The 26,521-nt window shown below is 40.4% G+C and overlaps 1 protein-coding gene across 1 annotated transcript in view; it reads left to right on the plus strand.

Moving 5' to 3' along the window:
- Positions 1 to 2,774: 2,774 nt before the first annotated feature.
- Positions 2,775 to 26,521, plus strand: part of LOC150087184 (nose resistant to fluoxetine protein 6-like) — a 134,507-nt gene continuing 110,760 nt past the window's right edge. The window contains exon 1 of the mRNA XM_090372399.1: positions 2,775 to 3,112. Coding sequence (XP_090228525.1) covers positions 2,794 to 3,112 — 319 coding nt within the window. The 5' untranslated portion in view covers positions 2,775 to 2,793. The remainder of the gene's footprint in view (positions 3,113 to 26,521) is intronic.

The raw sequence follows: 26,521 nt of genomic DNA on the forward strand, positions 1-26,521 counted from the left end.
TGTCTTTTCTCCCCAGCCTTCCTTCTCCTCCACCACACTACATAATATGCTAGCGTATACATGACATAAGTTGGAAAATTTAATTGCGTTCACACTAACTTCATTTGGCTTTTCTACTCAATTTTCTTAACCCCCACTGAGCGAGAATTTTATATATATATATATATTTTAGGTCGCAGCCACTGAAATCTCAGAAAATTAGGTGGCAGGACCTGCCACAGTAAATATCTAAATGCTGGTGTACTTAGTCTGCCTCCACGAGGCGTAGTGTGGACAACCTTGGGCCCCAGCAGAGGTCTAGCGGCTAAATGGCCAGAAGAACAACGATACACAACACTACACTTACAAAATCCATACACTTTTAAAATCTCTCACCTTTCCAGTGAACTGGCATACCTACAATGAAAGCAATGCGGAGATGGGGAAATCCCTGGTGTAGTTAAACACGAACTCACTGTACACCCTCCGGTTGGCTGAAACAATGCGAGACTGACGTCGACGGCCACGTTCATCGCCCACAACGTTGTTCACGATGATATGTAATTCCGGAAATGGCGTATTCCCGATACACTCTTGATAATGCCGAACAGCAATGGTGCAATTTCTGTCCTACCTCCGCGATGGAGCGACTCATACTGACATCAAATTATCGTCTATGTGAATGTAGCAACGCAGTGTACCTATACAGGGTGATTCACTACCAGTGCGACAAACTTGCAGGAGGTGTAGGGGGCACAAAGACGAATGGGAATCACATAGCATTGCAGAGTCCGAAATGCCTTCGTCATGCGGTAGAGGACGTTGAACGGGAGGTCGCGTGAACAGCGATCCCGCTGGAAGTCAGCATTTGCGAACCGGTTCCCGAGGCAGTAGGATGGACAAAGTCCTCCGGAGTGGATAAACCGCAGGCTCCAATGATTGAACGTGTTGCAGATGGTATGAACTCATTTGGTTTGTTGACAGTATCCTCCATACAGTGGATTGGGAAATACCCAATCGTTGGCCTATCGCTCGAGTACTCGTACTCGGATTGATTTCTGCAAGTCGTAGGACATTCTCCTCATTGTCTGGCGTCCTCGTCGTTCGCTCTCGATTCATGGTACCTCTCGTGAAACAACCAGTTTCACGTAACCTTCTCATCATACGATTAAAATCGTATGTTGAGGAGCACGCCTGTGCGGGAATCGTTCCTGGTACAAGCGCAGAGTGGCGTGCCCGTTACAGTCCGCAGCTCCATACGCGAGATGCATGTCGGCCAGTTCAATGTTTGAATACTCGTCCATCCTACTACCTCGGGAACCAGTTCGCAAATGCTGACTTCCAGCGGGATCGCTGTTCAAGCCAACTCCCGTTCAACGTCCTCTACCGCATGACGAAGGCATTTCGGACCCTGCAATGCTATGTGATTCCGATTCGTCTTTTTGCCCCCTACACCTCCTGCAAGTTTGTCGCACTGGTAGTGAATCACCCTCTATAACTGTCAAGCGGTACGTTCGTCCACTAGCGAGAGAAGTCACAGCGTAGCGTTGCACAGGAACCAGGTATTCCCATGAATTCTGTCATCTCAGTGTACGCTACTGCAACAGGATCTGGAAGAGTTGAGCAGATGGGCTGACAGGTGGAAACAAACATTGATAAATGTAAAGTACTGTTAATGGGTACAAGCAACCCCAGATAATTTACCAAGTGGGTGATACTACACTGAAGTAGTGAAGAATGAAAAGGACCTGGGAGTAATTATACAGTCAGATATGAAGTTTTCTGAACAGTGCAGACAGGCTGCAAGAGTAGTTCATGGGTCTTCTCTATAATATACAGGAATTCTGCTAGCAGGGATAAGGGGTTGATTGTCCACTTGTATGGAATACTGGAGACTAGGAAATGATCAGGCCACGCCTTGTGTACTGTATACAGGTCTGGAGGCCTCATTTTGGGATGGATGTTGATTTGCTTGAGCGCCTGCAGAGAAGGGCAACGAGATTGGTGAGAGGAACAAAGGGTTGCTGTTCCCAAGAAAGGCTTAAGTTCTGCAAATTGCTGCGTCTGGAGACTAGGTTCTTGCGAGGTGATCTAATTGAGGTGTATGAGGCTGTGAATGGGTTGAGCAAGCTCAATGATAATGGGATTCTTCCGCTTGACCAGATTACGAACTTGCGGGCGCATAAATTTAAATTGAGGAATGACAGCTGTAGAATAGATGTGCGGAAATTTGACTTTAGCCAGCGGGTGCTTTGATAGTCGGAACAATCTTCCATCTGTTCCAGTGAAGGTCAACACGTTTAAGGCAGAACTAGAGAAGCGTTTGTGAAATGGGAAGGTTTTTTTTTTTTTTTTTTTTTTTTTGGCTTATGCTATATAAGTTTGCTTTCTTGCATCACATGTCTCTACTAATGCTAACTCATTACCAGGAAAAATTATTTCATTTACTGTGATAGGAAAAATTTGACCAAGTTGCCTTTGTTCCAGTAAGCGCTCAATTCAATATACTTTACTTTCGTATAAACAAGAAAAACGGCTTTTTTAATTTGGGTTTTGAAATAAATCGAATTGCTTCCTTTGCACTTTTATCTAGTGAAGTTAAAATGCATGCTGGATAAAGCGGAGATATCTCAAAGGAAAATGTAGAATGGTGTTAAGCCTTTAATCAGAATTGTAAATACATAATGGCAAAATAATTGCGTATATGTTTGAAGGTTACAAATGGTAATTCTCATATAAAGCTGTACTTTTAAGGAAACCTTTCTTAGCTATTGGCTCCTTCAAATGCACAACACAGGCCTGTTCGTTTTGGAAATGAAGATCCTCTCAACCGTAATCTTAATTCTTCTTTCTGCAATTTTTTTTGTTACTACGAATGGAGTCAAGGCAGGGAAGACAACTCCACGTGAAGCAAGTCCTTTAAAGCAGAAGCCAACCGTGTTTCCCTCTGAGTTTATACCAGCGTTGGAGAAGATGGAAAAACTATTGAAAAACAGCCTAAAGAAACTTGTGAAGATGGCGTTGCCAATAATGATCAAGCAGTGGGAGAAGATGAATATTACTTCGACATGCGCGAACAGCATTTGGAAACTTCTCGTAGAATTGCAGCGTCTCACCCCTTGGGCTTTAAGCAGTGAGTTTTTATTTTTTTCATACTATTTAGTTAAGTTTATAAGGCTATCGAACACATCAGGGTGATCCCTCCTACATTTTATTAATTCCTTCTCTTTTCTTCAAAAGGCGAGTACAAGATTTATTCAGTAAACAGAGTGCACGATAAGAATCTCACCGTGTTTGATTTGATGTGAGTGTTCTTTGCGCAATAGCTCCTGTGGCTAAAATGCACCCTGAGGGTTTTATACGGTAATTCTGTTTGTATTTATATTTTAATGGAAATGATTTCAAAGGGTCACAGAGCTTCTATAACTTACTGTACAGATATTTGATTATAGAAGTTTATTTCCTTGAGGAACTGAAAAACATCTCCTATATGTTTCCTGTCTTCCGATATGGTTTTGACAGTGAGGGAGTGATTCTTGGTTATTAACTCCTTAAAGCAGCTTCGGTATTCGGCTGCAAGAGCTGAACAAGTAATTAGTATATGTTCTACTGTTTATTGTGGTGGCAGGTAGGACACAGAGGTGGATCCTCCCGTCGCAAGAGATTCTATGCGGTAGCACAGTGACATCATCATGGTCCTCCCCACACCGGGTGGAAAAGGCCCGGTTTCTAATCCCGTTGATGACGCACGGAACTTTAATTGGCTTATTTCATTCCGTGGCTGAGTTAGTCGGTCTCAGGCGTATATAGCAAGCTTTTTTTTCTCTAGAAAACTGCAGTTTTTCGTCCAGCAAACAGACAAATCGACCATAGAACACACGAAATTAACAGATATAAAACACAGCACTGCAGATGAATTTAATTATTCAGGTTGCCTAAATATAATAGCTTGGTTTTTTCCACGCAAGAGATGACAGTGATTGAAATGAGTGCGTCCTACTCTTAACCTTGCAAGTGCCACTTCTTCATGTCTGTTTTGTTGAATGCTGGATGTCTATGGTCGGAGTTAACTTTTTTTGGTGCAATTTGTTATTGGTTAAATTTTCCAGTGTGGCTGCCACTGATGTGTGTTGGGTAACTGGTTTGCAGTCTCAGAAAGGAATGTATTCGGGTGCAGATATGTTGCTGTTCTTTAGCAGCTTTGTCTGCTTGTTCGTTGCCATATATTCCGACATGACTTGGGATCCAGCAAAGTGTATTGTAATGATCTCGTTCAATGAGCTTTAATATTTGGCATTGGATTTGTTGTGGACGTTTATTAGAACTGACATTTTGTAAAGCTATCGTGGAGCTAAGGGAGTCTGTGAAAATGATGCCGTACTGAGAGTTTGAAAGTTCAATTTGATTTAAAGGTAAAAGTGGCTTGCCGTAAAACTGCTGCAATCTTTTGAGTCTTTGGGTCAATATAATATCTAAAGAATAAACTGCTGCTCCCACTCGAGATTCACTTTATGAGCCATGCACTGATCTAAAAATTGTGACTTGTAAGCAACGTGCAGATGTTGGTATGTGGAAATGCTTTTTTGTCCCAAAAGTGGAAAAAGAAGTCGTATACAGGCTGTTTGATTATTCATGATGGCATATATTGCTATGGAAAAAGTTTTTTAGTCTAATGCTCACAGATTTACTGATTTTTTGTTGTTGTTGATAATGTTCTTCCCCTTCTGATGTAAAAAGAGTTTTCTGTAAGGGATGACCTGGTAGGGATTTTATTTTAGCTCCATAAGAAAGTAATTGGTTATGTCTTCTAATTTGTAAAGGAGGTTTTTGGTCTCAGCGTACAGGCTCTGCGCAGGCGACATATTGGAAGCTACAAGCGCACATTGATGTACTGGGTTCATTGATGATGGCTTCGAAGCGCACAGTGATGTACTGGGTCGAGTCGTCTCCGGACACTAGGACTTGGCGAGTCATAGACTAGGGCACCATAGTCTAACTTAAACCGAATTAGTATCCGATATAAACGGAGCAGTATTGTTCTATCTGATCCCCCAGGTTACGGCGGATAGGATATTTAAAATATTAGTTTACTTCAGACAGTGGACTCCTGTGGGACCGGTATGCGCTATAAAAACCTCAATTTCTTTTTTTTTTTTGTCAAAAACAGGTCCTAAGAAATGGAAACTATTTTTTAACTGGGATTATCTGTTCTTTCAAACAGAGTCCTGGATCCGGGTGGAGATTCCTTTTTCTGCAGAAATGTATACACGTGGTCTTTTGTGCTACAATTCTATATCCATTACTTTCTGTCCATTTTTATGACTTTGTTTATAACTACTGGTAATTGTCGTTCTATTGTCCCCCATTTGCTGCGCTTGATAATAACTGCAGAAATCATAAGTATTGACAGTTGTGAAGATGTTGTTTGGTATTTGTTCTATTATTGTACTGAAGTGGACTGCGAAAAGTGTGGCACTTAACACAGATCTTTCCAAGACTCCCCTTTCCTCATAGTATGTTTTAGAAAGTGTGTTGTTTATTCGAACTTGGAAAGTCCGATTCTTAAGGAAATTACTTAGGTCGAGGAGCAGATGTCCTCTAAGGCCAAGTTGATGTAACCTTCTAAGTATACCATATGCCAGGTAGTGTCATAAAGTTAACCCAAGACTTGATGCTGGTTTCTGAGAAAAGCGTTTCTTACCTGATTTTGCAGTTGTATAACTTCATCTAAGGTAGAATGATTTTTTCGAAAGCCATATTGTGCTGGGTTAAGAATATCGGTATTTTCTAGATACCATGTCGGTCTATTGTTGACCATTTTCTCTAATATTTTGTCTAAACAGCTAGACAAAGCTGTAGGACGTTAGTTCTGTGGATCAGATAGGTCTTTTCTTTATTTGGGGAACCCTAGTGTTATTGCGTGGTTCCATTTGTCTGACAATGTATTTTCGAGTAATATCTTGTTGAGGAGATCTAAGAGGGCTAATTGGGATCCGTCATTTAATTTTTGTATCATTGCATAATGTATTTCATCAGGGCCAACTGCATTGTGTTTCGTCTGTGGTAGAGTTTGTCTTAATTCTGCTATTGTGAGCGGCAAGTTGTATTGTTCGCAGTTTTTGCTGGAAAGGTTTGATTATTTTTTCTGCCTCATTCTTGTAATTTTTGAAAGCAGCTGAGTATGAACAATTGGCAGATTTTTTACCAAGCACACGGACAATATGTAAGGTATTTGTGAACAACTGTCCTTTCCAATTTAACAATGGGGAGGGATTTATTTGAGAATTTTTTGTCATCTTTCTGATATTTTTCCAAATAAGTGTAGCTGGTGTTGTACTGGTTATCGTAGATGAGAGTTTCATCCAAATTGCTTTTTTCGCTGATTTTTTGAACTTTCCTGACTTCAGCTCTGGCTCGTTTGAATTGTATCAGATTGTCCGTTGTTGAATTTTTGCGAAAGGGATTCCAATCTCTATTTCTCTCTATTTTCAGCTTCCTGGTACTTTTTGTTCCACCATGGTTTTGGATATATTCTAGTGTTAGAAGTTGTGTGTGGTATTGTCTTTTCGCGCTGTTTGAAGAATGTTATCTGTGACATAAGCCACTAATCCTTGTACTCTTTCTTGTTTAACAATGTTGCGGTCTAACTTGGATAGTGTCCTGGATGTTTTCCAATCTGCATCATATATTTTCCATCTGGGGCGCCTACTGGCTTGGCATGGGGGTTTTCTTCATGATTTTTAAAATAACGGGACAGGGGTCGCTACTGAATGGATTCTTTTGCACGCTCCATTGTGTTATTGGGAACACTGTTGGGGAACAGATTGATAAGTCTATTTCAGAGCTGCCTTGGGGGTTGCCGCTGTGTTGCGCGATGACCAAGTGCAAGCTCTGGCGTTGATGTGGGCAGCTGAGAGCTTGAGGGGCCCCTCAATTTAGTTAATTCGAGGGCATCCACCCTGTCCTTCAAGCTCTCATATAGGCCCATAAGAACGGTGAGTTGTTGCCTGATTTCGATACACTCCATGCATCGCGCACACACAAAGACATCCCCCATGGCAATATCATGCCCGTACCTTAATGCTCTACAAACATCATGCAAGCTGTGCATTTTAAAAGGCTGTGATTCAGAAGACAACTGCCGCCCTCAGCTCTCCTCTGAGCCATAGCACTTCCATTAGCTTGAGCCTTTTATTTTGCTGCTCTGGTCTAAGTCATGATTTCTTTTAATTTAAATAAAATTTCAGTTTATAACCCTAACTTATCTCCCAACACAGTTATAACGGGATATATAATTTTTAGTGTCAAGTATTAACTATCTCCGAGTTCCCTTTATATAACTTCCGTATCAGTTATGTATTAATTAATTATGTTATGTTTGTAATCTAAGTCGGTATATGTATTTAGTTAAAAGTACAATTTAAATGCCAACGAAGTTCAACAAGTTTAATAGATTTTACCGATCACTGAAAATATTATAACCTATACTATACTAACGCTATCTAGGTTCGATATATAACGATCGTATGACAAATACGAAGGCGAGAAGTTACGAACGGTAAATCTATGGACACTTAAGTATTAATTAACTTTCAAATCGCGCTGTCTCAATTCAGAATAAACTAACGATCCTTACTAGGTCTATAAGCTACTTACAAAAAATAATTTGATCTCAAAAATATTCAATAAGCGGCTAAATATGGCTAAAAAACTTCTCGTTCAGCAGAGTTGCGACTTGTAACACGTGGATTTCATACCCTTACCGATACTTTTATGCAATTGCAAGGCCGAGTAAAGAATAAATGCACCAGATTAATCAGAAAATCACAAAATAATGCTATACTACTAAATTTAAATCAAAAGTTTTAGAAAAACAATAATTTCAAATCAATAAATAAGAAAAATCCACTTAGCGGCTTTGAACACGTCTGGCCCCTACCAGCCTCGTCAGCAGACTCCCCTTGAATATTATTCAAGTTTCTCCTAAATTAGGTGACAAGCGTATTTAGTTGTCTATTATTGGAGATTTTTAAGCAACAAAAGAACTCGGGCTATGAGACATCAGTATATTAGCAGTAATATCTGATATTCTCACTCATTGCTCCTAATAAAACTTAATGGTTCTCATTATTGGTTTGCACTGTTGTTCGGCAGAGGACGGGCTATTTTTTATATTAATCCTGGTCTAGGTGGGAATGGAGTAATTTATTAATTTAGTCTCAGTGGGATGGGATTATTTATTAATTGTGTCTTAGATGGAAGGGACTGAGAGTTCATATTTTTGGCAGTCTTAATGAAAGGAGATGATTTAGTTCCTATTTTTGGGGGTCTTGTTGATGGTATGCGATCAATAATAGTTCACGTATTTTGGGAACAATTGCAGAGTATTAATGGGTAGGATTTATTATCCAATACGGGCTGCAGGTTGGTTCTAAGCAATTAGTTGTATATTAATTTTACGTATACAAGTGCATTTTTTAAAAATTTATAATCTTCTTCTTTTCAGAGATATTGCATGTAGGGAGCTGAAACATTTCATATTGCTGTTGTAGGAATTTTGTGCGCCTGAATTTGCTTAAAAAATCGGTAGTTTAACAAATGAAGGTTTAAAAGAATTATAGTACCATATGGAAAAACGCGTGTTGAGTTTCGAGTTCAATTCTGGAACTTGAGATTTATTTAACAAAAAGTTAAGTAATTTTTGATTGCTGTGTTTTTTAAAGTCAAACACATAATGGCGGCTATGCACTATTACAATACACTCATAGCGTTTGACTACCAGAGGAAATTCAAAGGTTGAAGCACAAAAAAAATTTAAAGGAAAAAAGGTGGGCCATAAAGAATGGTGGACCAATTTCAATGATCTCAGCATTTTGAGGGATGATCTGATGTTGAAATTCATGGTCTTTGTAAATTCCATGAATATCACATTTTCCCTTTCTCATTACTTTGAAAGTGATGCAGTGGTGCCAGCAATCGACCTGGGTACTGCAATTTATTTATGTACTTTTCATAATATTATATTATACATTTGATTAAGCATACATCTCTTGCCCCCCGAATGCAAAGCATATCGTCTTGGATTCTGAATGCTGGTCTGTAGGGACCCTCTTTAAGCCGTTTCAACAAAGTAGACCGATTGCTTAGAACCGAACCAGACAGACATACAGGCATAGCAACAAAAGGGCCACTTGCAACCAGATTCGCACGACGGCAAGCTTCTTTCGTTCATGCAGAATGTAAGCAGCATAAAAAATAAGCTTCACCCCTCCACATCCTCCTTCTTATTGAGGAGTTTGATATAATTTGTCTTACCGAAACATGGCTATCAGCGGATAGACAGCTCGACCTTTTGCCTCTTAACACCCCCTACAAGCACATGCTAGGAACAGACGGGGGTGGTGGTGTAGAAATCTTGTTTAGCAGTCGCTTCCAGCCAATAAGACAAGAGTAAGACAGTCGAACAACTTTGATGCAATCTGTACAACGCCGAGCAGCCTCTTTATCCAAATCCAATGTGGCCTGGTTTACGTCCTCCCAAAATCACGATGAAGACTCTAGACCTAAGCTGCTCAATTGGATGGCAACAAATTTAGTGCCTAGAACTCCAAATGTAGTCGCGCTTGATTTCAACTTACCGATGCCTAAACATGAGTATGCTCTTGTGGGCCTTGAGGTCACCCTTCGAACATTTGATCTTACATGGCTCCTGGCGTCGGATACTAGAGGAGGTCAAGCACTTTACTTAATATTCCATAACCTCCCAAGCATCCAGCTCCTGTCTAGAAATTTCCTGTTCCGACCAGATCACCTGTCACTTGCATGTCATTTATCCATACATGGCAATTTCCCAGAGTTACTACACGAGTATGCCGCTGATTTGCCTAGGTTTGCCTTCTCTACTAAATATCTGAAGCCGGACATCGTTTTACAGCGCTTAAACGGATTTGACTGAAGACGCCTATATTCTGAGTCCATATTGGATGCCATCACGGTCTTGTCAGAACAATTGAAGTGAATTGCACTCCGGGGTGCAGCCAAGGCTGTCAGAATTTGTAGCAGATCGAATCGGTGCTTTAATAAGAAAACCAAGCTGGCTTTCATGAGGAAGCAATAGGCCTACCGGAAATGGCAGAAATCACAACTGTCTTCAGACATTCCCTTCTTTAAGAAAACGAAAACGCGAGTACTAAACCAAGTTATTCTCGATCGGTTGAAGAGGAATAGAAGGATTCCTTCTCATCATACAAATCATTATCATGTAACTGATCAAAAGCTTGTACAGGAATGGACACAGTACAGCTTTCTGCATGCAGATTGTCTCTATCCAGATTCCTCTCTCACACACAGGAGGACTGGTTACTGAGGGAGCGGATGAATGACATAAAAATATCTAGAGAAACCCCGATTGGTGTCTTTAACAAATTACCCAATAAAGCCACTGTAGGACCGGATGTTTCCCACTATTCATAGTAAAAATATGCAGCACATACATAGTTGACCTTATACTTCACATTTTCAAACGAATCCTACAAACTGGAATCTTTCCATCAATTTGGAGATCCTATCATATCAAATCCATTCCGATGATTAGGAAACCGAAATCTCCGAAAGATCTGCGACCAATGTCCATCAGTTACACTTTACTCGAAATCTCTGAAAAAGCAAACCCGTTGACCACGTGAGGTACCAGAGTGCGGAGTTAGTCGACCTACGTAGCATAGATAAGGTGTCAGTGGTGCAGTAGGTAGTAAAATTCCCATCGGAATTTTACTACCTACTGAACTCCGAAAGGAAGGATTTATCGGACTTTGATAAAGGACAGATTGCGGAAGCTGCTGCCTCGATTTCCCATACGGCTGAACTGGTGGGGTGTTCGAGAGCCGCCGTAGTTAAAGTGTACCAGGACTGCCGTCAAAATGGTCAAACAACGAACCGACGGTAAAACTGCAAACATCAGCGAAAGGTTGATGTTAAAGGTGACCGCCGGGTCGGACAACTCCTACATGCGAACAGGGGCAGCACTGTTGAAGCATTGACTACCCAATAGAACAAGGGCCAACCCGAAACGACATCTGTCATGACAGACTGCTATACCAACAGATAACCCCTACGGCATACTCTCCTAACCAAGGTTCATCAGCGTACAAGACTCGCCTGGTGCAAAGCGCATGCAAGTTGAACGTTAGAAGACTGGAAGAAGGTGTGCTGGTCGGATGAGTCACGTTATTTACTCCACACCGTGGATGGTCGTGTACCGATTTGCCTTCAACAACATCTTGATCCATTATGCATGGTATCCAAAATTGCAGGCCGGTGGAGGCGGTTGTATGGTGTGGGGCAGAAACGTGGATCCCGGGTGCGTGTGGAACAACATATCAGTGGTCAGGCGCCTCCGTAGCCAGGTGGGAAGGAGCAGGAGTGCGTAGCACACGCTTCTTGATTAGACCGGGGTTCGAGCCCGTCACCACCAAATACGGAGGATGCGGAAAGGTCAGGGAATGACCACCGCATATCCCCGGAGCAATATGGCCTTAGCTGCTAATGCTCCTAAAAAAAAAAACAAAATTACAAACAAACAAATATCAGTGGTCTCCGCTATCGTCAACTGCTTGCTCACTGTGTACACCCCGCTATGTTACACTTTTTCCCGAATGACGATGGTGTCTTCCAAGATCACAATGCGCCGAGCTATCGGGCACTTGTTGTGCAGGAATGGTTTGAGGAACACAGTTGTGACTTCCAGCATATCGATTGGCCTCCGAACTCAGCCGATATCAATGCCATAGAGCACTTGTAGGACCCTATTGAAAGGCATATCAGGCGTCTGGATACAGCAATCACTTCCATACCTGCATTGCTACCTGCATTACACACAGCTTGGTTGGCCATACCTCCCGAAAGCTTACGACATCTTGTTGAATCAATGCCACGTCGGATAGCTGCTGTACTGAGGGCAAAAGGAGGTCTTACGAAGTATTAGGTAGGTTGGCATAATTCATTGATCGCTCAGTGTATATCATGATGTGGGAGCGGGTGATGGTTATGACCACAGTGGCAAAGACGCCGTGCTAATCTTATGGAGTGCGTGGCTATGACGCACATATTTTTCTATATCCTAATATTTGATCGCGGTAGGGGACCCAGCAATAACAGTAATTAGGTTGAGCTGCTTCCCCCCACGACCTTGAGGTATTTGTCATTTAAGTTAACCATCATCTGATTCGTCGCCTGGGCTTTCGCCCATATGCGAATCCTTCTCATTATTATTAATTGACTTACAACTAGTTGGTTAGTACAACAAAAAAACGAGACTAAATCAACGTTGACCATTTGGCCTCGCGGTGGAGACGGGCCATCGAGCCCACACCATAAGTTACCATCCCTTATTCGAGGAGACACGCCTGTTTCACAAAAGCGTAGAACTCCCTGGTATAAAACAAGTCACATACTGTCTCTTAAGTCAGACAGAGCGTCCCTTGCTCCAAACTAGTAGACAGATGCAGAAAATGAGGATATTTTATCTGGACCTGGAGATTGTATCAGGATCTGTTCACAACATGAGGAAAATCGGAGCCAACCAAGCCCAGGTGGAACAACCTGGATCTCAGACCATGTCCAATCAGGAGGAAACAGTCCGAGAATCAAAACTTCAACCAGGGCCTAAACCACTGGTCCACAGATAGAACGGAGGGCAGAAAAGCATACAAATGTATTCCTTTCTCAGAAATAGTTCACTGATCTTGCCAGGTGGTATCCAGTTTTGGAATATTCCCAGCTAACACACGTTACGCCTCCGTAGCGAGTATTCTACATGCCTTGGTGATGTCAAGAAGAGCAAATCTTTAACCAGAAAGAAGGGGCTTTCCTCACAGTGCTGTTAGTAACTCGTCCTTCCCAAGCCCCAGCTGCGTAAGTCACAATCGGCGTATAGATATTACCGCAGAAGAGTGGAGACCCTTCCCCTTTATACGCAGTCGAAGCGGATGAGGCGGAGGAGCTTGGCATGTAGCCACTTTACTTTCTCTTTTAAATGATTAGCATGAGCTAAAAAGCCCATTCGCTCTTCCAAGCAAACGCCATAGTAAAGGGTCTTTCATTTTATTCATTTATTAATTACACACAATATAGTCTCAACATTATGTACATAAAAGGAAATACATGATTTATATACAAGATATATTAACATATAATTATATGCTCTGACAAACATTAAACTCTCGTGTGTGTGTGCAAGTGTGTTCTTATTCAGGGTAGCTCCCAGGCATAAGCCCAAATCTACCTTGAGAACTTGGGAATATATAGTCTTTACAAAACAGTCCTTAAAAAGTAGGTTAAATTACCTGAGTCTGATTTTACTGTAGCGCAATTCGCACTTGAAATCCCGCACCCACTGGAGGTAGTGCAATACCAGTGAGTGCCAGCAATCCCGCGCCCCGGGTTGCCCATACCAGGGAGCCAGCAGGGAAAAAAAATAATAAAAAATAAAAAAATAATAAAAAAAAAAATATATATATATATATATATATATATATATATATATATAATAAAACAACAATAATATTCAATAGTCTGGATGGCGCAACTTCATATAAACTTCAAAAATCACAGTTCAACTTAATATTTCCTCAGTTGCTGTTTCACATGCACTGGAACCTCCAAAACCAATAACGGTACTATCCAGCAATCTCTAACTGTACGCCATGGATAATAGACCCTTTAGACCACCAGACCCGACGCAATGAATCTGATCCAGCACGGCAGAATCCAGAATGGAGTATTCATGATCGCAGCACAAAAGACAACTAACCAGAGCACCAGTCCCAACACCATGAATCAGGTCCAGCACCCCAGCTGTAGAAACAAATAATGAAACTCCATGAAGACAATTAAGACACTAGGCTTGCCTCTCAAGAAAGGCTCTGAGAACAGTTCTTCTTGCAAAAACAGCAGCTGAAAACTCCTGAAATAAATTAAAACAGTCACGATTTGCAATAAGCAAATGTACTGTATCAAATGATAAGTCAGGAATATGCGCCATCAAAATCCGCCTTTGGTCTTCATACTCCCGACATAAAAAAATTACATACATCCAAGTCTCCTGCTCGCCACATGTACAGAAAGGATCTGTCTCCAACCCTCTCTCATATAATTTGGCCCTAAGTGAGCAGTGTCCTGTTAACAAATAAGAAGTGTACATAGAAGGCGTAAACCAAGATGCCACGGTTTTTGCCAATGCATAGTTCACCTGGGGAATATATATTTCCTCGTCACAGCTCCAACATCACTACTTTCCCATCTGGTCTGCCATAAATCCATTAATTTGTTCCATATTCGTTGTTTTTCTTCTTTAATATTATTCTCCAAATCTATTGTAATATCCAAAAACGTTATTGATGTACCCTTTTTCAATTTGTTCAAAAACCCTCTGTAGACAATAAATAAATCCAATGGCATGGTACCAGCAATTACCTGTAGGGCGTTTGTAGACGCTGTTCTAGGTACTTTCAATAAAGTTAATAACATAGAGCGCTGAAGCGATAAAAGTTTCGATCGAATCCTAGTTTTAATTACCACAGAAAACCAAACAACAGCCGCATATGCCACTATCTGGAGAAAAATAGTCTTATAATACAATGACAACACCCTCTTATTCAATCCCCACTCCTTACGAGAAATCCTAGCAATGGAGCCTGTAAAGTGTCTTACTTTTACATTTAGGTGTGAAACATGTGGGAAAAAGGAAAGTTTGTCATCTATGATTAATCCCAAATACTTAGTTTTAGCAAAAGGAATTTGAACTCCACCTAAAAGAACTCTTGGAGGTCTGCCGTAATCAAATTGTTTCTTAAAAACCATAAAACAGGTCTTACTTGAAGAGATCTTCAATTTGTTCAAATTGGCCCACTGCATTAAATCATCTAAAACTGACTGTATTTTGCTTTCCAGTATAAGTCTGGAGCGCCCAGAAACTCCAATCACACGGTCATCAGCATAAGCTATCTTAACAAACTCTGTACTCTCCTTAACAAGCCACTGATCTAAAACTGCATTCCAAAAGAGAGGTCCCAAAACCGAACCTTGAGGACAGCCTCTCGAGACACTGGCACTATATGACAGATGACGTGCACGCACAGTAATAAATCTGTCCTGAAAGTATGACCTTATAGTGTTAAATATGTAACTATTACACTCTGCAAGCACTAGAGATCGAAGGGCACTTTCCCACCATACCGAATCAAATGCTCCTTCAAAGCTATAAAGACCATAAGAACATACTTCTCAGAAGAATCCTTAATGTACTTTAAAAGAGATGTTATGGCGTCCTCTGTAGAGTGCCCCTTCTTAAATCCATGCTGATCAGCAGAACACAGATGCTTATCCTCTAACATCGCAGAAATTCTGGGAGCAAGTAACCTTTCATAAACCTTACCCATGTTCGCCAAGAGAGAAATTGGTCTGTATGCTCTCGGATCAGTCCTGGGCTTACCAGGCTTATGCAATATCTTTAGCAGTGCCATCTTCCACGGTCTTGGAAAAGTACCTTCAGTGAAACATTTATTAAACAAATTTAACATAATTTGAGGAAAGTAATCATAAAACTTAATGATTACTTGATTTTCAATTAAGTCCAAACCTGGACATTTCTTAACGTTCAATTTAGCTACTGCTGCACCCAACTCCACCAAACTGAAGAGTTCAGCTTCAGGGTCACCTGCTCCTGTAAACTCAGAGTTCATCCGGCGTATCTCCGTTTGTTCAGGTGAATCATCTTGAGGAAGATCCTGAGGAAATAGTCTTCTAACAATCGTTTCCACAGTAGAAAACCAATCCAATGTCTCATCATTATTGTTCAATACAGTGTTGTATATTTCTCCACAAAGCAACTTATTACGAGAAATTTTATACACGAGACCCCAGGGATCTCTGTTACCAACTTTATTAACTAAATTTTGCCAACAAGTTCTCTTGCTCTCAGCAATAGCCTTATGAAAGGCCTTTCTTCTCTCTTTATAGGCATTTTTAAATGATTCCACATCAACACTAGAGAGATGTCTATTTCTTTGGTATACTTTCCTAGCGTCGCATACCTGAGACCTCAGAGCAGACAAAGCAGGAGTCCACCACGGTACAGACAACTTTTTAGTCCTTTTTCTCCTTGTGGAGTGCACACAAGCCTGGAAAATATGATACTGTACATAGTTTACATATTCATAAGCTGTCATATCATTTAAACTCTCTCCAGGTATCTCACAATTATCCCTATCGAAAATTGTAGTCAAATAATTTTTAAAATTGTTCCAGTTAACACGGTCCATAGAAAATCTAGACTGATCACTCGTAGCGAAGCTCTTTTCCCTTACTTCGAAACAGAGATCAAATGAAATTGCACGGTGATCACTATTTACTAAACCAGAATTGCACATACGAAGAGATGTCACAGTTACGTCAATATTAGACTCTCCATTTACAGTTGAAAAGGTGAACGGCTTATTTGGAAGGTTTTGAACAACAAGATTATGAGATAATAAGAGGTCTTCAAATTGGTTCCCTCTCACATCAGTATATCCACTGTGCCAAAAATGTGATTTTGCATTAAAATCAGCAGTCACAATGAGATTATGGGATGCATATCTTAAACAAATATTTTCCAAATTATGAAGCGCTATCTGAATATTTTCCGATGGAGGACAATACAGTGACACCAGGCAGAAAGAATACACTTGTGAAGACCCAATAATGCTTGTCATACACGCCGAGCACAAACCCGTGATTGACGTTACAACAAGGTCTTGATTAAAAATCACAATAGCGGATTTTGGAGGAACATCCACAGCTGCTACTATTCTAGTAGAAGAAGGAAAACCCATAATCTTATGGACTCCCCCTCCCACTTGTGAGGAATAAAATGGCTCCTGTAGGGTCTGCCTGACTATCCTGGCGAGAGGTCCCAAACGGGTGGTTGCGTCCAGCTAAGCAGATCCCTCAGCAGCAGAGCCACACACTAATGCGCGGAAACTTCTATCTAGTGCATTTTGAGCGAAGATGTCACATGGCCCAAACAGGCAGACAGCGTTCCTCCTGCTCCCTGCCGAAGTTTTCAGCACAAAGAAAACGAGATCTACCGCATCAGCGATTACATGGACATCTTCCACGTCATGAGCATTCAAGTACTTGTCGAGTACTATATTCTAACAAAACAAGTCGAAGGACAGATCCCTGGAGGTAGCCACACTCCAAAGCACGAGTATGCTCAAGACAGGCTGTCCTGATAATCACCTGCCAATCGTGTAGATAATCCTTCAGCAGAAACAAACACAAACGACTTTGAAGTATTGGAGAAATTGCATCTCGGTAAATCCAATCCTGGGGTTTGAGAACTTAATAAAAAGCAGAAACTGTGACGTCATTCCCAGGAGATCGCTCTAGTTTATAACTTTTCTGACTGGTCTGGTAATACATGTGCTTTGATGCACATATTATTACTTTTTTTTGTAAATGTTATATTTTAAGTTTTAATGGGTCCAATGGCAATCCTAAGCTTTGCAGACACTTCTCCAATTATGCTCATTTCTTGTGCCTGTCTATCCATCACCACAGAAGTGAAGGATGGCGTTAGCTTACTTCACACCCGTTACGCCACAGAACAGAGCGAGGGATTATTGCTGTCGACACGAAACAGGAAGTTTTAGTGAAGAACCGCTACAATTAAAATACACGTGTTGTAGGTTGCCATATTGGATCTGTCTCGCCACGTTTGTTGCTATATTTTGTGCTTTAATTCTTAACTTAGATTATCTTGTGTTCAAAAAAAAAAACAAACAAACAATAAAACTGGTGTATATTTTCTGTGTGCCCAAACTATGGAGAATATTATTCGAATAGACTTCAAATACTGAAAGATGAATTTCCTGAAATAAGGATTTCTCAAAGATGGATTCCGGTTTATCGGTAGAATTTCATTCCACCAAATTTCCAAGGTAAGAAATATGTCAGTATTGTATATTTCTCGTCTTTTTGTTTTGTTTCGTCTTCTTGGCGTCATACGAGGGTCACTTCCCAAGCAAATTATCCCAATCTGTTGTATTTGAAATCTTAATCGAAACTGTTATTCGTCGGCCGCTATAAATTGCACGGGTTTCACCAGATTACTCCGACGAAATTTGCAAGGCATTGCTATCGTCGAGAGAAATTCTATAGGTGCTTCAAGGTGGGGGGGAGAGAGAGAGATGCTTTAAAGGGGGGAGAGAGAGGTGCTTCAAGATTAATTAAAGAGGAGGAAAGCTAGTGAGCGTTCTTCCGCTCTTTGAATTCCATCTACCTTTCACCCACGTAATTCGCTGTACCCGTTGCTCGATAAAAGCATTGTCGTTCTTAAACTAACAATTCTTTACTCCGATAGATTGGAAATCATTCCCCCCATCCCAAATTCTGCGTGTTCTAAATATGCTTAAACTGTTGCTCTAATGTCTGTTAATTTGGATAGAAAAAACACAAATATTATAATATTTGCGTTTTGATTATAAACCCAAATATAATAAGCCTTTATTAAATTCCAAAATTACAATACAAAAATGCGAATTAGTAAAACAATTCAAATTCAAGGAATTGTATTTAATCTTTTGAAAAATCGTCAAAACTGTCAGCACTATCATCAGTGTGGTCGTTTAAACTGATAGTAATTCTTTCCATATTCCCCATTCTTTTCTCTACAATTTCATCAAGTTCACATACTTTGTATTTTTCTCTGTGTTGCCTGAGTACAGTGAGCAATTCAGGGAAAGTGTGCATGGATCCTATGGAATTACTCTTCGGTTATTTTTTTCGTTCATGATGGAATCATAAATTGCGATATCCATGGCAATTAATTGGCATCATGAACCACTTGGCAGTTGTATAAACCAAAGAAATTTCTCAGACTATTCATCCTATCATGGTAATTACTGACTGCAACACTAAAATTTTGTGCTTTCAATAAATCCGTCATACCCTGAACTTACATGGAAGTCGTTGTTATTGAGAATTTGGGAATTTGTTATGGGAATCAAGTGACATTGCTATATTTTAATACGACAAAATGCATTGTCATACGTTGGGGAATAGCAATCCCAAAATTACTTATACGCTTGGGGAGGGGGAGGTTGAATTAAAAACAGTAGAGGAAGAAAGGGATCTGGGAATTATAATACGGGCAGATATGAAGTCTTCTGAGCAGTCAGCCAGTAAAACCGATGAAATTTTACACAGGAAAGATTTCCTCTTCCGATACTTCAAGGAGATCCTGTTCTGAGATGACACCACGGGATGAATTCAGTTTCTTGTGGGGGAGAAACTATGTTCTCCATCCCTCCCCAAATACATGTTTTTCTTAAGAGCTGTTCTGAATGGCACTTCTCGTATAGTTTCAAGGATCCCAGTTTCTACAAGGATGTCGCCTGAACGAAGCTGTTTCGTCGATTTAGGGGAGACTGCCAACCCTTCTAAACCCTTCTGTTCGGCGCATTATAGCCTTAGATGCTGATGCACCATAAAAATCCTAATAACCCTTCTGGATAAAGAGTGGTGTTGTTTTTCCCATAGTTTTCTCATCTGTAGGGTATAGTTTTCCCATAGTTTTCTCATCTGTATTATCAGGTAACGAGGTGTCGGTGCTGATATCACCTCTGTTTTAGCTGAGGTGACATTAGCGTGGTAGACATCCGATTATTCTGGTAGGAACCGTGTTGGGCCACCAGAAGAGAAATTTAGATGATCAGAATTCATATTATGCTTTGTTTTGCTTCAGTGCCCGAGTTACACATCCACCACGGAGACCAGATGGGACTCCATATACCCAGATACGTTACTCGCACAGCCCCCTGCCTTAATCTTGTCTCTCGGACCATGAGGATAGGAACATAACATTGACATGACCCTTGTAGGCGACCCCACTAGCTGGTCCTTGGAGAGCCATCCCAGAACCACAAGCATCCTATTTTCTGAGTTTCCAATGATCGCAGCGTTCGGCAAACACGTCGAATTCGCCTAATGTTAGCCTGGAACCTCGGTTGCGAGTGTTGGATCCCAGCTCTGCTAATCTGGAAGACCATCAGCGTTATTTGAAGGTCCCCCTCTCCATATATAGGCGCCCACCTCGAGAGCTTAGAGTATCAGGCCCAAATTATTAAGTCTTGACCCTGTCCCAGTCCCAAAGGAAAGGAGACTTTTTGGAATGCAGTTGACCCAAGCAGTAAGAACCACCCGCCGATTGATCCCAATGTTAATCTGGGAAGTCAGCTTCATCATTGGTAGGTCTCATTACTATGTTCAGTGCCCACATCGAGGGATTTACAGTGAGAAATTTAAAGCCAACAGCGAATGTGGAATTCTACCTTACATTTTCTTGAATGATTTTGATTGATCCGTATTTCATCCAAATAAATTGTTGATGGACACAACAGTATTCTAATTTTAGACACAACAGCATTATAAGCATTATAATAATAAAAATATCTTACCTTTTGAAGCCATTTGTTGGACATCATCATGAGTGCACGTGGATGGTACGCAAAGGCCTATCTGAAACTTCATATAGTGAAGTACTCCGATAAAACTTTCCAGGATTTCGATTAACTGTGGAGAACAAAAAAAAGAGAACTCTAAAACTGATTGCTGAAACCTTACTAGATGAACACTGACTTTTATTAATTGAATCGCTACGACTCTCGATTTTGTTACTGGATATGGCCTCGCTTATGATTTTTGTACAATTGCACGTGGAAGTACAATAATTCCACTCCATTTTCCCCAGATGTAGGCCATATCATTTTGTTTAAAATGAACAACGGTTTTGAAATCATCATGTGATCTATAATCGGGATTTACAAAAGAAAAATAAAATCGTTATTCGACTGTCTGGATTCGTACATGCATTCCTGCTGTTTTATATACAAAGCTAGATAATTTTCTTTTAAATGGAAATTAATTGCACTGTACACTGATCTACCAATTCAAACTTAGTATACCCCGCCCTGAAAGGTATGGCTTATTGGAAAAACAAGCGCAATTTTCCCATTCAAATTGCATTCCCTTCATGCATGAATCAAAAATGGTTCTTTTGATGTTTGTGAAGCTCTCCACTCAGAGAACACATTCCGAATGGTATTTTTTTCGATTCTGCAATATTGTGTAGTCCACTTTGGGTTATTTCTAGTGTCTTAAAATCCGAGGCATTATAAATGGCTTAATAAATCTATAAATACATTTTCTATTTATATTCCAGTCCCCCCCCGATAGGCATAGTAAGTTTGATTTAGATTTTTTTTTCTATCTGAAGAGACCTTAAAGATCACGATATATGTATTTGAAACCCTAAGGTCCTACAGTAAATCTTTGATTCTGCAGGTCTTGATGAAAATTATACTTAGCTACAGCGACCAGACTTCGGAATTTGTTGAATTTGTTTATTATACAAATATGAACGTAGTTAAAATCAAAACATGCAATGAAAATATTAGAACATAATGTTTAAAATATAAATTAAAAGCGCTTAAAGTAGAATATAATTTAAGAAGAGTTTATTATTATTTTTGTAACGATGATTATTTAATAATATCATTATTTATACATCTAAAACTGAAATCAAAAATCAGTATTTTAGTTAATAAAACCCCGTAGAGGTAATAGCATTTCTGCTCTGGAAGTGAGAGGGGAAATTATAGAAGCAAATTCAGAAAAAACAGTGCCCGTGCGCTAGCTCAAACAAAGTCTGTGAGACAGAGAGTGGAGAAACTCTATTAGAGATTAATCATAAATTAACCTAACGCCCCTCTTTAAATGGAATCTATAAGCTGGTAAGAAGTCAGAGAGAAAACTGCGGGGCACCGCCCCAGATGTGAGAACAATATTCGGTAGAAAAAATCTAAAATAAAAACAGCTGAGCAACTATCAAGAAAGCAGCAAACCCATCCAAGTTATACAATAGTTGCAAGGGTTCATATGCTCCGAAGGTTCCTGCGAGGTACAGCACCGACACGCAAACTGAGATGACCATACCACCAACAGAATTATTCAATTCTCTTCCTTACCATTCACTGAATTCATTAACATCTCAAAAGAGCCAATCAGTTGCTACATCTATATCAATAACTCCTGCTACGCCAGCTCCTACAAAACAGATGGCAAGGAAAAGCAGTCCAAACGCCTCTAGCTCAAATACAATAGGAAATGGATGTAGAAGGGAAGGAGGCACCAGAAGACTCAGTCTTGGAACTTTTTGCGGAATTGTAGACGGACACGGGACAACGTCCATACTTCACGAAAAAAGATAATTCCAAGGCTGTGAAAATGAAGCCGTCAGCAGTTCTGAAACCAATCGATGGATCCGCCAAGCCGAAGTAATGGTTACATTCCTATAGTAGAATTATCGTAGATTCTGGCGAAATGATGACATCAATGTCCTTCTGGAAAAGCTTTTTGCTTTTGCATGCAGGAAACAAATTCAATGCACGATGAATAAGTAGGAAAGATGTTAATTCGTAACCCTATCGAGTAGTTCAATGTGCTGTTAATTTTGGTTTATGTGTAAATCTTGAAATAGTGGGAAGAATAGAATTTTGCACTTGCAAGACTATTTTTTAAATAGCAAAACGGCAATTTTCTGGAATATCTATGGAGAAAGGCAGAAAGCGATCCCAGCGTTGCCAGCAGACGTTTCCAAAATTTTTTGAAGACGTTTCCAAGAAGGACTATGGGATACTGGAAAAGGGCGTTGGAAGAAATTGATGAAAAATGAACGTTATATTGACTATCGAGCCAAAATGCAATGTTCAGAAATGCTCTCCAACTCTTGTATTTGTCCAGAACGTAATAAATTTCGATTCTTTTTTTTTTGAAATTGCGTACTCCTAATTTGAATCTCCCTGTATACGAGGCATGTCAGAAAAGTAATTAAATTAATTTTGGAAAATTTGAGATTAATTCTGGAAAGAACTGACGATAAACAACGTGTAGCGTGATCCTTTCCCTAATCTCACTGTGTGTTTCTACTCGTTACAGGCAGACGCTAGTTCAGTTGTCCTCGTGGTTAGCACAGCCAAAACCAAACGCCAAAGGGAGGAATGGCGCACGAAAACATCGCCACATCCGAAAGAAATTTCGAATGACCAAACCAGAAGTGAAAACGATGGCTGTGTTCCTTTTGATTATCGAGGATTTGATAATTTTTGATAATCACGAAGAGTTTCTACCACAGAGACAAACGATGAACCAAAATCAGTACAAAGAAATTCTCGAGCGATTACGAAAAAGAATTATTTGTATGCGACCAGAGATCACTCAGAATTGGATCCTCCACCACCACGAAAATGTACCATGCCATTCGCCTTCTCCATTACAGAATTACTGGTGCAGAAAAGCATTCCAATCCTCCCGCAACCGACGTATTCACCGACCCTCTCTCCATCTGATTACTTTTTTCCCCAAAACTGGAAACGAAACTAAAAGGAAGTTATTCAGTCGATAGAGACACTGTAAAGGAGCTGACAAATGAAGAACACCTGTCTTGCTTTGACGATTGCAAAGGGGAGCTATTTCGAGGGTGACCATCGGTATTCTGAATAACCTTCAAAGTAAAAAAAAATATTGATTTATTCTCATTCTTATTTAAATAAAGATCAGACAAAATGAAATGTTACTTACCCTGCTGTGTTTTACAAATTCCTTTTGCTGTTCTTTTGTTGCTTCTGATACGTTGTAAATAAACGTATTCTTAAGCGAGAATGGAGTAATTTGAACTGAGCAGTACTTCCCTACGAACATTACGTCCTGATTAAATCTTTTACTCTCTTTATATGCAACGGTGTCGAGACACTGATGATAAGATCCCAAGGAGGCTGTTGATCCAGACATTATTCCACTCATTGGTTTCCCAGTTGCATCAAACACTGAAAAAGTGAAAATTCCTATTTAGAGAAGAATACGCCATCCGTTTTTATTTGATGTAAATGGAAATCATTAAAGAAAATTACAAATTTAATCAGATTTATAGCATATTGTTTAATCAAGATATTGCGCACAATTAATTACATCTTGAGTGTACTTAACAATGTTAACCACGAGTTTTGCATATCTCGAAAGTGCTTGACGAGGAATTCATTATATGATATATAACTGGGCTTAATTTTTATTGCGTAATTGAAGAAGAATTATAATGGGATTTTATTGCAAAGTTTAGAAGTCGATCGCTGCAACTATTGTAAGTGAAGTTTGTTATGCTGAGTGATGTAGCACCGTTGGTTATAGTAGGGATGTGCTAAATCTGTGGCCCAGTTAACTTATCATTTCTTAGGACTAAGACCGTTCATAGAGTACCAAAAACGCGGCTACGGATGTCCCAATCCTGCAATTAATGAATCAGTTTGATTTCGCTGAGTAGAGGGCTCATTAAGGGGAGTTGTGGTCTCTACAATCCCCAGAACAGTCAGATAAAAGCCCCCTCAAGTAAGAAAGGTAATTTAACATGGAGCAGTGTGCGACAGCTCATAGAAATAGACATATTCTATTGATTAGTGTATGCTACCAGTTTTTGCGACGTTGAACTACACACTTCGCAACAGAACTGCAGTAGTAAAGCGGTTTGGATGAAATAGAAGTTCCCAGTTTTAGTCAGTGAAGGCGTTATTTTCTTTGGCACTTTTTGGGGATCTCTTTCTCTCTCTGGCCAAAAACTTCCTCCTTAGACATATGATAGCAAAATCAGATATAAGCCTGAGCATTGAAGAATGGAAGTGTTTTTCCACGACACGAATTTACGATGGGGCATTTGATATACACCGTGTGATCACTGAATTATAACCACGCCTATGAAAACTGATTATAACCCGTTGATCACGTGGGGTACGAGAGTGCGGAGTTAGTCGACCTACGTAGCCTAGATAAGGTGTCAGTGGTTCAGTAGGTAGTAAAATTCCGAGCGTGATTGGTAAAAGGAAGGATTTACCGGACTTTTATAAAGGACAGATTGTGGAAGCTCGACGAGCTGCTGCCTCGATTTCCCATACGGCTGAACTGGTGGGGTGTTCGAGAGCCGCCGTAGTTAAAGTGTACAAGGACTGCCGTCAAAATGTTCAAACAACGAATCGACAGCAAAACTGCAAAAGGTCAGCGAAAGGTTGTGATGTTAGAGGTGAGCGCTGGATCCGACGACTCGGGCAGGCGAACAGCCACAGCACTTTTGAAGAGTTGACTATCCAATAGAACAAGGGCCAACCCGGAACAATATCTAGCATGCCATGCATTGCACGCTCGCATGTATGGGCTATACGAGCAGACAATCCCTACGGCATCCTCTCCTAACCAAGGTTCATCGGCATAAAAGGCTCGCCTGGTGCAAAGAGCATGCAAGTTTGACGTTAGAAGATTGGAAGAAGGTGTGCTGGTCGGATGAGTCACGTTATTTACTCCACACCGTGGATGGTCGTGTACGGATTTGGCGTCAACAACATGAAGCTCTTCATCCATCATGCACGGTATCAAAAGTGCAGCCCAGTGGAGGCGTTTGTATGGTGTGGGGCATGTTTTACTGGCAGGAACTTGGACCCCTGGTGTATGTGTAACAACGTATCAGTGGTCTCCGCTATTGTCAACTGCTTGCTGATTTTGTACACCCTGCTATGTTACACTTTTTCCCGAATGGCGATGTTGTCTTCCAAGATAACAATGCGCCGGGCCATCGGGCACTTGTTGTGCAGGAATGGTTCGAGGAACACAATTCCAACATATCGATTGGCCTCCGAACTCCACCGATATCAATCCCATAGAGCACTTGTGCGACACTATGGAAAGGCATATCAGGCGTGTGGATACACCAATCACTTCCATGCTTGCATTGCTGCCCCATTACACACAGCTTGGTTGGCCATACCTGCCGAACTCTTCCGACATCTTGTTGAATCAATGCCACGTCGGATAGCTGTTGTACTGAGGGAAAAAGGAGGACCTTTTGCCCTCAGTACAAAGTATTATGTAGGTGGTCATAATTCAGTGATCACACAATGTATATTGTGAATATTCGCGTTGTGTGTGTATTGTGTAAAGCTAGTTAAAAATTCTAATTTAAATTTCAATTATTGTGAACCACATATTATCTTCGTTCTGTTGTTTCCCCATAGAAGGACAATCTCGATTCCTTCCCCCCCCCCCCGTTATCTGAAATCTAAAAATAAAAAAAATTAAAAAAAACAACGAATATTTCAGTATTCATATTTTTTCTGGCGTTCACTATTGTTCAATGTAATTACTGTTTAGTGAGGCTGAGTTAGTCTCAAACGAGGGTAGCATGTTTTTTTCTGCCCAAATTTCGGATTTTTCATCGATAAAACAGAAAATCGACCACAGACCACAATTTACACGACAATATACAATACGCACCATGCAAAATACAGATAATATACAATACAGCCTTAGTCGCTGATGCGCCTAAAACCCTACAACGATAACACTGCTATTCAGTACATTTATAGTGCATTTTTTTTTGAAAATCTAGTGATTGTTTTTTTTAATA

Source organism: Mastigoproctus giganteus, chromosome 4 (assembly GCF_048544385.1).
Source record: "Mastigoproctus giganteus isolate SK-2022 chromosome 4, ASM4854438v1, whole genome shotgun sequence".
NCBI classification, from domain to species: domain Eukaryota; kingdom Metazoa; phylum Arthropoda; class Arachnida; order Uropygi; family Thelyphonidae; genus Mastigoproctus; species Mastigoproctus giganteus.